This window comes from Diabrotica undecimpunctata, chromosome 8 (genome assembly GCF_040954645.1).
Source record: "Diabrotica undecimpunctata isolate CICGRU chromosome 8, icDiaUnde3, whole genome shotgun sequence".
NCBI lineage: Eukaryota > Metazoa > Arthropoda > Insecta > Coleoptera > Chrysomelidae > Diabrotica > Diabrotica undecimpunctata.
Genome location: NC_092810.1, coordinates 6537916 through 6550828, shown reverse-complemented (window position 1 = coordinate 6550828; position 12913 = coordinate 6537916). Strand labels below are relative to the sequence as shown.

Here is a 12913-nt window from a genome sequence, read left to right as displayed (position 1 = left end):
GTATTTAGAAAGTTTTAACCAAATTTCTTCAATAGACCTATTGGCGGAAACAAGACCTGACACATCTAAAACGAGACGACTACTAGAGACAACAGAGATGAAAATACTCAGACGAATATCAGGGAAAAGTCTGTTGGATAAGGAGAGAAGCGAAAACATAAGAAGAACATACAATATAGAAGACATAAATGGATGGGTGACAAAACGGAAACAGGAGTGGAACGAACACATTAGTAGAACGGCACAGGATAGGATAGTACGAATAGCACGAGATTAATCACCAAATGGACGAAGAAGTATGGGTAGACCAAGAAAAAGATGGTGCGACAATTTAAACAATTTAGTAGGCTAATATTGAACAAGAAACAGGCTTTAAAGCCTACATACAAACAGGAAAAAGAAGAAGAAGTGTTAAAAATATGCTCTGCTATACCCTAGTAATTGTCTCATTAAATTTTACTTAATTATTTCGATTTTTGTTATTTCTATCTTAAAAAATGAAAGAGGGACCATTTTACCTCACTCTCCCCTAGCTATCCATTTTTTCCTTGGTGTGTATCAGATGAACTTGCATTTAGAAATTTTCAGAACTTTTTTAACGTTTTTATGCATGTATTGTAGATGTTACATTGCAATAAAGTAATAAAAAATGACTTGTTTAATAAGTAATTAAGTAAAACACCTTAAAATGCGTTCTTTTTCTTTCTTGGTTTATAGTTATGTCGAATAATATTCTAACTTTACTCACACACCTTCAAAAAACGGTAAAGTCAGTTATTTTAACATGCCTTAGTGAAGTTTTTATTGGCTTTACTAGAACACACAATCCAACCCACACATACCGGCTCTCCAATCAAAATTCAAGCAATGAAAACTAGTTTCAATAAATGGATTAAAAAACCGAGTCTCGTATATTTATTTGGGTAATGTTGTTGTTTTAGTTAGCTCGTGTAAAGAAACAGGTTGTGATTGGACTATTTTTGCATCGTAATGACTGGTTTTTTATTCCGAACAGGTTGAAATGTAGATCTTCATACTACCTGTCAATATTGGGATTAATTTTGTTGTAGGAAATCAGGTAGTTGCAATTTAAACGAGTTTCTATGAATAAAATATTTTGTAGAATTAGATATAATATTTATGGAACGTTTGTAATAGTTTTATATTATTGAACATCAAATTATTAACCTCTTTTTCGTTAATACTTAGGTTAAAAGTGGGATAGTTGCCCCACATTTCAAAATGGGCTATTTTTTTACTAAATAACAGTTGATATTTTAAATTATTTTTGTACTTAAAGGGATGATATTTATATAGTTATATATTAAATTCAAATTTTGTACCTGAAAATCATTGAATATCTACCTAGAATACTAATTATTACATTATTGAAGTAAGTTTTATTACTAAAGCTATGCGGAAGAGGTAGATATTCAATGATTTTCAGGTATAAAATTTTAATTCAATATATACCTATATAAATATCATCCCTTTAATTATAAATAAAGGAATAAATGCGAATTCAAGAAATAATAAAAATCAAAAAAATTATTTTAATGAAAAATAAAAAAAACAATTGAAGAACGTTAAAATTAATCAATATAATGGCTAATTTCTGTGTAAACGGAAGAGTTAGAAGGTTCACCAGGTATTTCAGATTTAAAATGCACGCCAAAAAAACATAAGTGCTATTTTTTTATATTTTTATTTACAGGGTGTTTCAAAAAAAGGTAACCCCGTCTCTAGGGTAGGTAAAAAACTGAAAAATAATTGGAATTTGCTTAGTAAAAAATTTTTGTAACGCCATCCGTTTTCAAGATACAGGGCGTTGAAGAAAAAAAATTTTACTCATTTTTAACGATTTTGCCGAAACTACTTGCAACATTGTAATGAAATTTTATACGAATATGTTTTGGAAGCTGATTCATCCCATGAATTTGTTTTTATATCTGATTCTCATAGAGGGCGCTAGTTACACGGATCGTACTAAGTATTAGTCAATATAACTTTTTTAAGAGCATAATTATTAATCAAAATTTCAAGTAAACTTAAACATCATTCAATTTTACACGAAAATTTCTCTATTTTCTCCAAGTGTGCCATGGAAATCTGACATTTATTGATTGTTATGACGATAAATCAACAATAATTAGAGTTTTGAAACCTTGTTATTTGTAAAATCAAATCAAAATATACTCAAATGTTGAATACACTGACATGTTATTAACCTTAGGCGAATGTTTAGGATGTTCTAGTGCAGCTGTGACACGTTATGCAGAAAAGTTTCCCAGAAGAAACTTACCAAGTAAAAAAACATTTAGAGCCGTTGAACGACGTTGTCGAGAAACTGAAAATGTGAGACCAAATAAAATAAATTCTGGTAGACCAAGAACAACAAGAACAATTAATAAAGAAAATAATATTTTAAATTTACTTGATCAAGATCCAACAGTTAGGGTAAGGAATATAGCAAGACAAACAAATACTTCTTCTTCAAGTACTTGGCGGATACTGAAAGAACATCAATTACATCCTTATCATTACAGACAAGTCCAAGAGCTCTTGCCAGATGATTTACCGGTTAGAGTGGATTTTTGTGAAATATTGCAATAAAGGACAGCCCACAATCCAAAATTTTTAAAATGCGTTCTTTTTACGAACGAGGCCACCTATACGCGACAAGGTATGTTTAACTCCCATAATGCACACTACTGGTGTGATGAGAATCCACGAGTCAAAAGGGTATCGCATTACCAACACTCATTTAAAGTTAATGTTTGGGCAGCAACTTTAGGTAACAAATTAATAGGTTATCATTTCTACCTGGAAATTTAAATGGTGATATGTATCTTGATTTTTTAAACAATTCCTTATTCGAGATATTAGAAGATTTAACGCTAAACGAGCGAAGATCTTTATTTTTTATGCTTGATGGAGCTCCACCACACTTTGATAAAAGGTGTCGTAATTGGTTGAGTAATCATTTTCCGAATCGATGGATTGGTAGAGGTGCAGAAGCTCCGATTCATTGGCCTCCTCGGTCATGCAATTTTAACCCTTTGGACTACGCAGTTTGGTCGTATATTAAGGAAAAAGTCTATGCTACAGAGGTAAATTCACGCCAAGAATTGGAAGAAAGAATTCAACGTCAATTTAATGACATCATAGCTGATCCCCTACCGTTTAGAAGGTTAATGGAATCTTTAGAAAAAAGAATAGACTTGTGTATTCGCGAAAACGGAGGGCATTTTGAACACTTACTGTAATTGAATTTTATTTTATGTTCTTAGTCATTAATTTAATTTTCTTCTTGTGAGTTTTGTTTAATTACTAACTATTTTATACCAGCATCAATTATTACTTCATAATTTTCAAATCAAAATATTTCGAAAACGGTACACAGTATCGAGTTTTACCAAGAGTACCTTTTTCGTGTAAAATTGAATGATGTTTAAGTTTACTTGAAATTTTGATTAATAATTATACTCTTAAAAAAGTTATATTGACTAATACTTAGTACCATCCGTGTAACTAGCGCCCTCTATGAGAATTAGATATAAAAACAAATTCATGGGATGTATCAGCTTCCAAAACATATTCCTATAAAATTTCACTACAATGTTGCCAGTAGTTTCGCCAAAATCTTAAAAAATGCGTGAAATTTTTTTTTTTCAAGCGCCCTGTATCTTGAAAACGGATGGCGTTACAAAAATTTTTTACTCAGCAAACCCAATTATTTTTCAGTTTTTTGCCTACCCTAGAGACGGGGTTACCTTTTTTTGAAACACCCTGTATTTGGATTCATAAATCAGCTTGTACTTCTCACAGTATTTTCGTTTGCATTTAATTTTGTGAAAAGTGAAAAATGGTTCTTTGTGTAACGGATGGTCAGTTTCAGCTTACAAGCGAAGCAGTAACATCTCCAGAAGATGCCAACCCCTAGTGTTGGCGAAACGTCGAGGACTAATCTCAGAAGACAACGGCCTAACAGGCCGAACAAACAGTTTAACTAGAGTTGCATGTGTTTTTGTAATGGAAAAAAGCAAGGCAGACCGAAAAACTCAACTGGGGTGGCAGTGTTTTATGGTGAAGCATCGTGGAGACTGTTAAGATGTAGTCACTATCTAAACCAGGGGCTAGAGGCTTGTCTGGATGTGATGTTGTTTCCAAAAAGAAGTGTATGTTTTGAGCCAAGTGTGGCAGAGTTGTGTCTCTAGTTATTTTTGTTATTGTAGCCGTTTTTACGTCTAAACCCAACTTCAAAACTAGTGTATTGCACTAAAGTTTTGTTATTGAATGTTTTCGTTAACAGCCAGGCCTCGTCAGCTTTCAAGAGGCAGCTTGCCGCAGGTAGCCCAGTGTGAATGTGTGTCTGTTAGCTTGACAGTGATGGACGCTACCATTTCGATGTTACTTGGCTTCGTCAGTCGATTAGACAGCCCCATCCGACACCAGATCCCGTGTCATGCACGGGGCTCTGTTGTCGGCCGGGGGTCCCAGCGACGAGGATGCTTCGGTAGCAGAAAGAGGACCCCTTTTACTGTCATGATAGTATAAGTGTTGTGTGTGTGAATGTGTTTGAGTGTGAATGTGTGCGAGTCTGGATCGGCAAAGACAAAAACCGTGTTCTCTAGTGACCCTTGTGTTAGAAAGTGACAGCTGTCAAATTTGTTTGGTTAGGTTATTTGCGACGATGACGTCACAAATAACTACCTGTTTTAGACACAAAGATCTGTCCGAAATTCTAGTTTTTGAAACTTTCGTTTTGACGAGCCTTTTATGTAAAATACCACTCTGTGCGACGGGCACTCAAACTATGATGGTATGTATCGTAAATTGACAATTCGGTTTTATCATTTGACATTTGACATTTTAATTATTTTACAACAATCAACAATTACTTTTTAACGATAAAAACTGGTAGACACGGTATAGATATTAGGTGAGTAAAATAATAACCGAATACGAGAACATTTCAAAATGTATTTGATAGATTCAATCTTAATGTTTTAGTGTTATATGCTTTATTAAAAAGTTATAGTGTTCCTAGCTTGGTAGTGGACTAAGTTGGTGAGCTTTATCTCTCTACTTAAAATTGTTGTTTGTACTTTTAAAGAATCCTGTTCTTCTATTTCAAAACTAGATATAAAATTTTTTAATCAGTGGATTTCTTGGCTGAAAGTGTAGTTTTATTGACATTTTCTGCTTTCTTTTCAGTGTAAACCTTGAATAATGCCCGCCAACTAGACTAAACCACCACCGAAACAACTTTTACTAATGTTTAAATAGATTTTGGGTTATTTTTTATATAAGTTCTTTTGTAATAACATTTTTATCGAGTGTGTACATCTTCCATCAGTTTTTTAAGTATAAATTTTCATTATTATGTAGGTATTCATTATTTAAATTAATTTAATATTTTTGTTCGTAGTTATATATTTACCTTTCTTGTGGTGCACAGATAACGTTTGTTATAGAATATTTAAACATTTTGCGACCAAATAAACAAAATATTTTTAAGGAAAATAGAACTAATATACGTGAATGAATTTATGGTAGTACTTAATATAATATGTACTTATAAATGGTCTTTAATTAATTTAAGTCGATTTTCCTTAAAAATTGTCAAACACAACTTATTACTTTTCGAATATATATTGGACTATTTGATTAAGCGATATATACAATAGAAAAAGTAAAAGTTTTTTTAATATTATGCATGTAACGAGGAGAATATTTTTTCAAAGTAAGTATATAGTCTAGGCGGGATCTGTTTTGGATTGGACATTTTCCATAGGAAGCTATTTTTTTGCTGGAATCATTTCAGGATGTGCCCAATATCGATAATCACGGTATGCGCCAGTCGCAAACCCTGTGCTAAATTTTTTATTTAACAAAATTTGAAAACAATTGAAAATTTCTCATTTTTTTGCTACTATTTTCGTTTATAATTCGGAAAATATTGATCCTAGAGAAAAAATTATAAGAAGTTGAAAGTTTCGTTATTTAATTTTACACAATATTTCGTTAGCCAGAAATTGAAAATTTAATGTTTATTGTTGAAAAAATAGCAATAATTGGAAAAAAAAAAGTACAAAAAAATGAAGTTAATCCTTTAAATGTTTTCGACTTTCTAAACTTGACCTACAAGCTCCATATTCCGCCTAGAAAAACCTTTTAATATGTTTAAAAGGTGTGCTAAATTTTGTTAAGATCGGTCAAATAGGTTTTGCATAATAATTTTGCAACCCAGCCTACTGGAAAAAATTGCAAATTTTCAAATTTATAGTAGGCTCTAAATAAAGCCCTCAGATAGTTGCAAATATTTTTTTACACATAAAGGAAGGCTCAAACTTTCAAACGCTTTTTGTAAAATTCAAATCGGTTTACTAGGAGAGCCTAGAAAATTTTTTAAAGTTTTAAACATTTTTTATATACATTAGGCTTATAATCAAATTGAATAACTTTACGAGCTTTAAACATATCAATTTCAAAATTTATATACTTAAAGAATATTAAAAGACGCTTCTTAAAAAAAAAGATAAATTCGGCTTACTGGTTGCCAAAATAATGAAGGTCAAAGTTGGCATACATTTGCCGTGTAACCATAAGTGATAGAGGGCTCGTTTTTAAACAAATACCCTCGTCTTGTCAAGTACTTTTTATATGAAAAGTTTTACGTAATGCTCAAAATCATAGCGCGCGCTAAAAATTACATTATCTCGGCTTCCTGTTAACCAATTTTGCTCTTTTTTTTTTTTGAATCGATGTCTCGGACGACGAGGATTTCAAATATCATATTTTCAAATACCATTTTTAATTGCAAAATTGGGAAATTTGCAATAAACCATTGTATGTGAAACAAGTAATTGCATTTTTTCTTCATGCATTTTTTTGAGCTTGCAATTTATACATTGAAGTAAATTGTTACTTTTAGTAAACAAATATATATTTATAAGTTGTTAATAAATAATTTAAATTGTTAAAACAAAGGCAAACGAAAAAAACAATTTTTTTTTCATAAATAAACTTTATTTTGACTCAATCTTCAATAATTTTTTTTAAAGTCTTTTTCTTTTTTTGGAAGGACAAGAATCTTCAGGTCTGACCTTGTCCTTCAATATCTCGGCAACCAGTAAGCCGAATGTATCGTTTTTTTTTTAAAGAAGCGTCTTTTAATGTTGTTTAAGTGTATAAATTTTGAAATTGTTATGTTTAAAGCTCGTAAAGTTATTCAATTTGTTTATAAGCCTAATATATATAAAAAATGTCTAAAATTTTAAAAATTTTCTAGGCTCTGCTAGTGAACGATTTGAATTTTACAAAAAGCGTTTGAAAGTTTGAGCCTTCCTTTATGTGTAAAAAAATATTTGCAACTATCTGAGGGCTTTAATTAGAGCCTACTATAAATTTGAAAATATGCGATTTTTTTCCAGTAGGCTGGATTGCAAAATTATTATGCAAAACCTATTTCACCGATCTTAACAAAATTTAGCACACGTTTTAAACATATTAAAAGGTTTTTCTAGGCGGAATATGGAGCTTGTAGGTCAAGTTTAGAAAGTCGAAAACATTTAAAGGATTAACTTCATTTTTTTGTACTTTTTTTCCAATTATTGCTATTTTTTCAACAATAAACATTAAATTTTCAATTTCTAGCTAACGAAATATTGTGTAAAATTGAATAACGAAACTTTTACCCTCTTATAATTTTTTCTCTAGGATCAATATTTTCCGAATTATAAACGAAAATAGGAGCACAAAAATGAGAAATTTTCAATTGTTTTCAGATTTTGTTAAATAAAAAACTTAGAACAGGGTTTGCGACTGGCGCATATTGTGATTATCGATATTGGGCACATCCTGAAGGGATTTCAGCAAAAAAATAGCTTCCTATGGAAAATGTCCATTATGGTATGAATTTCTACAGGTCCCGCCTAGTCTAATAATTGATAGAATAAGACTAACTTTTTCCAAGATAACCAAACAAAGTTAGTCGAATGCTGGACCTATCCAAACCCAATATAGTACAAACTGAGTAGAGGCTACTAAACCAATATATGTGTCCTTTACAATGTAATTACAATATTTATATTATAATGTATATTAATATTTAAAGGTATTTAAACCTATTTTTCTTAATTCATGATTTTTTGGAATATATTACGTTAACTCTAGTATTTCGTTACGGCATACAGATATTTAAACATATGCTATGAAATCAAATAGTCATATAATTCTGAAAAAAAGCAATAAATTGCGATCTATAGCTATCTTTGTCTCTTACCACAGCGGAGTTGGAGTTGAGGTAGCGATTAGTCGCGGAGTAACCGGTCCAAGGACGGATTTTGTTCTCGATACGGTCGAATTCGCGCTGAAGGACACTTGGTCGCGTGCCCCATACTTTGGGAGGGGCCGTTACTACCGTCAGCCTCTTGTGCCCCACGTACGGTACGATGCGGTCGTATGTATACGTTACGTGAACCTAGAAATGAAAACAATGTATAATATACAACTAGTTGTGTTCAGATAAAAGTCATAACTAGACTTCGGCAAATATGCATATTGCATATTTTGCATATTGTGCATATTTTATGCAAATATTTCATATTTTGGCATATTTGTATAAAAGTTTGCATAAAGTGCAAAGTTTCATATTTTGGCATATTTGTATAAAAGTTTGCATAAAGTGCATAAAAGTTCAGATTTTTATACTGTATTTGAAAATTTTTAAACATACCAATTTATTTCAATTCTTGTATAAAATTTTGTAGTCATTTTAATCAAGAAATCAAAACATTTACAATTTCAAAGAAGATCAATTTAAGAAGCCCTCAACATTCTTAGAAAGTCTCGGTCACTGAGGCATTCAGTTATTGGATAATCGCTAAGGGTTCGCTCATTTGCATTTTATGATCTAATCCCCAAATCTATCTACAATTTATTGTATCTTAACAGCAGGTAAACGGCTAATAGTTTTGTTCCTAATTTAGGGATTTTCCAAAATTGAATTAGGTACCTAAACATTTCTAATTTGATGCTCAGATTTGTAAATCATTTTTGTTTTGATATTCAAAGCGTAAACACTCGTTGTGCGTAACAAAAAGGAAGATTGTGATTTTATAATGCCTAAAACAACCAGTGCTTCAACTTGGATTAAACCTTATAAAGAGTATCTAATATTTTCTATTAAATATCTAATATTTCATACATACAGGAGGTTTCGAGGTTTCCAAATGACACTTACAACGTTTGACTGTAGATACTTCTCGAAAAATTGAACAAAACGATATAGTTAATGAGGGGTCAAACTTATTTACTTTTCGAGATACAGGGTGTTAAAATTAAAAAAAATTTAATTCTTTTAGTTAATAACAACAATATCTTTAAAACCAATAAACGTATTTACTTGAAATTTAGTACTCGTAGGTTGTTTTTAAATAAAAAATAGCTTCCTTTAGTGAGAAAAAATTGTCCATGGTACAATACAATGGTGTGTATTTAGAAAAATTTTTCACCTTTACTTTTTTTTATGAAGTCAGCTATTCTAAAACACAATTATTTTTATTGTAATTGAATTAACAAAAAAAAACTTGTGGAATTTTAAAATAAGTTATATGATGTACTAATGGTTAGTAACAAAAACTAATTTGTGGATTAATACTGCATTTAAAACACTTAGCGAGTGTTTTTTTCCAAACCAGTTATTTGATTAACCAAAAACACCTTGTATATTTTTATATTTTAAAGGTTGGGTTAAAATAAAGGTTTTTATTTTTATTTATAGATAGCATGTGAGAAGAAATTTCAGATAGACCAACATGTGAGAACTGCTTCACACATTGCAAAAAAAGGAAAAATAGGAGGAAAACATCAAACTTCAATGGCTAAATGTTTCCAATCTACTTCAACAAAATTAAATGAGCAAGAAACTTTTAATGAAGACTTGTGTCGCGCATTAGTGTCTGCAAACATACCGCTTTCAAAATTAGCAAATGTAAATTTTAGTTCGTTTCTAAAAAAATATTGCAAACTTAATGTTCCAAGTGATCGGTCTCTAAGAAGAAATAATGTGAACGGGCTATACTCGTCGGTGTTAATTAATATTAAGAAAGAAATTGCAGATAATTATTTTTACATATCTGTAGACGAAACCACTGACTCCTCAGGAAAGTATATTGCTCATTTATTGATTGGTGTTCTTAAAGAAGATACCTTACCAAAATTTCATCTTATTTCATGCCAGAAACTTGAGAAAACAAATGCTTTAACAATTTCGCGTTTTATACAAGAAACATTAGCAACTTTTTTTCTTCCGACAACTATTCCTTCTAATAAATTACTGCTTATTTTATCGGATGCTGCTCCTTATATGGTGAAAGCAGGACAAAATTTAAAAATATTTTTCCGAGATTTAATACATTTTACTTGTGTAGCGCATGGATTAAACAGAGTTGCAGAGGAAATACGAAAAAAGTTTCCTCTTGTAAATACCATGATATCCAGTGTCAAAAAAGTATTTCTTAAATCTCCTATAAGAATTCAACTTTATAAAGAAATGCTACCTAACATTCCTCTTCCACCACAACCTATTTTAACGCGATGGGGAACATGGTTAGAAGCAGCTAATTTTTATGCAGATCATTTTGTTAAAATAAAGAACATAATTGATACGTTAACAGATGAAAGTTCCCAATCTCTTTTGGATTCTAAACAAACTTTTCAGAGTAACTTGCTTCAACAAGAACTTTCATTTATAAAATTAAATTTTAGTTTTGTTCAAAAAACAATTACTCAGTTAGAATCACCAAAACTGTCATTGTTCGAAAGTACAGCATTAATAAAAGAATTTGCGTCATGTTTTCGGAACGTTAGAGGTAATATTGGAAAAGATATTTTAAAAAAATTTGAAGCTACTATGGAAAAAAATAAAGGTTACCATATTCTTTCTGAAGTAGTCAGTGTTCTAGCTGGAAATATTTCGGAAACAATTAATTTAGAAACAAATGTTTTGGTTAGTTTGAAAAATGCTCCCGTTACATCAGTTGATGTTGAACGAAGTTTTTCCATATATAAATATATGTACTCCGACAGAAGCCACAAGTTTTTGTTAGAAAATTTTGAACACCACTTGGTCATTTATTGTTACCATAATTCTAAATAAGTTTATTCATACTTAAAAATGATGTAGTTACTTAAAATAAATGTAAATCTTAATGAATAGTAGGAAATATTTAGTTATGTACACTTTTTTTTTAATAAAATTGTTACTATTTTACGATTTTTTTATTTATTTGTATGCATATTTTGTAAAATATTTGCATATTTTCGGGTAAACACGTGCATATTTATGCGCATATTTTCTACATTTTTATTTGCATATTTGCCGAAGTCTAGTCATAACAAATAAGCAAATTGTTTCCATGGTTTAAGTCTACACCTACGAGCCTCTTCCCATATCAGTTGGCCCATCTATGGAATTTGCAGTTTAAGTCGATTACAATAAACAAATTATACTCTGCATGTTTTTATAAGTTCCCATATTAATTAATATGGCATTTTTATTATTATTTATTAAAAATAAATATTCACTTATGTCAACATACATTGATTTTCTCATAATTACGTTAAATCCAGAAAAATGAAATAACACGGTCAAATATTTAAATATTTTAGAAGAATCTCTGTTACCGATTATGGAACACCGTTTATAATCAGCGGAAGATTTTGTCTTCCAACAGGACGGCGCAAGTTGTCATACCTCAAAAAAGAGTTTAAAATGGATTGAAAACCATGGCATACCAATTCTGGAATGGGTTTCCAACAGTCCCAACTTGTTCCAGATAGAGACTTTGTGGCGCGAAATGAAAAAAGCTTTGAGAAAACGTCCTGCCAGATCCGTCAACGAATTGAAGGAAAAATTGCAAGAAATATGAGATTCGTTTACATTAGAATTTTGTCATAACTTAGTAAAAACTATGCCTCGAAGAATTGTGGATGTCATTAAAAATAAAGGGGATGTACTTAACTCAGTACTAACTTTTTTTTTGTTAATATTTCATATTCTATGCGTTTTTTTAATTTATAAATATTCTGTTTAATCAATAGTTTTCATTACGTTATAAAATATTTTTTATAATTAGGAATTTCAAAAATGTTGTTCAATGCATTAAAACTTCTAAAATTTGCGCTGCTCTTTTATTTTTGTTCTCTAAAATGTAATTTTCTTATAAATCTAACGTTGGGCCAACTGATATGAGAAGGGTCTCATACATGTTAAGAACAAAAGGCCAATGCGGCCCCTAGATGATATAATTGGACAATTCGTTATATACCTGCACTAGAAATACCGAAATTCGTAATCTGTTTTTATTGTCAATATTATTGACATACACCATTCCATTTTAACTCTTAGTGTTCGCTGGTGTAGGTATGACTGCTATATTTTAACGAGTTGCATAGGAAATATTTTCTTCATCTTCATTAACAGGCCGTTGTGCCATACTTTGTCAAATGCGTTTGCGATGTCCAGGAATACTGCTGAACAAGTTTTTTCCCCTTTCAATGCTTTCTCTATTTCAATTATCATTCAATGTCCGAGTTTATTCGAGTGTTTACTACGAAATACAAATTGGTCTTCTTTCTCTTCTTCCTTCTCGTATGTAGGCTTTAAAGCCTGTTTCTTCTTCAATATTAGCCTTCTAAATTGTTTAAATTATCGCACCATTTTTTTTGGTCTGTTAATACTTCTTCGTCCATTTGATAACTTATCTCGTGCTATTGGTACTATCCTATCCTCTGCCATTCTACTAATGTGTGCGTACCACTCCTGTTTCCGTTTTGTCAACCATCCATTTATGTCTTCTCTATTGCATGTTCTTTTTATGATTGCGCTTCTCTCCTTATCCAACAG

The 12913-nt window shown here is 30.9% G+C and overlaps 1 protein-coding gene across 6 annotated transcripts in view; it reads right to left on the bottom strand.

The window, feature by feature from the left end:
* LOC140449211 (uncharacterized) overlaps positions 1 to 12913 on the bottom strand; it is a 335545-nt gene that overhangs the window by 256948 nt on the left and 65684 nt on the right. For all 6 annotated transcript variants that reach the window (XM_072542383.1, XM_072542381.1, XM_072542380.1 and 3 more), the window contains exon 3: positions 8288 to 8485. In XM_072542383.1, the coding sequence (XP_072398484.1) occupies positions 8288 to 8485 (198 nt within the window). The remainder of the gene's footprint in view (positions 1 to 8287; positions 8486 to 12913) is intronic.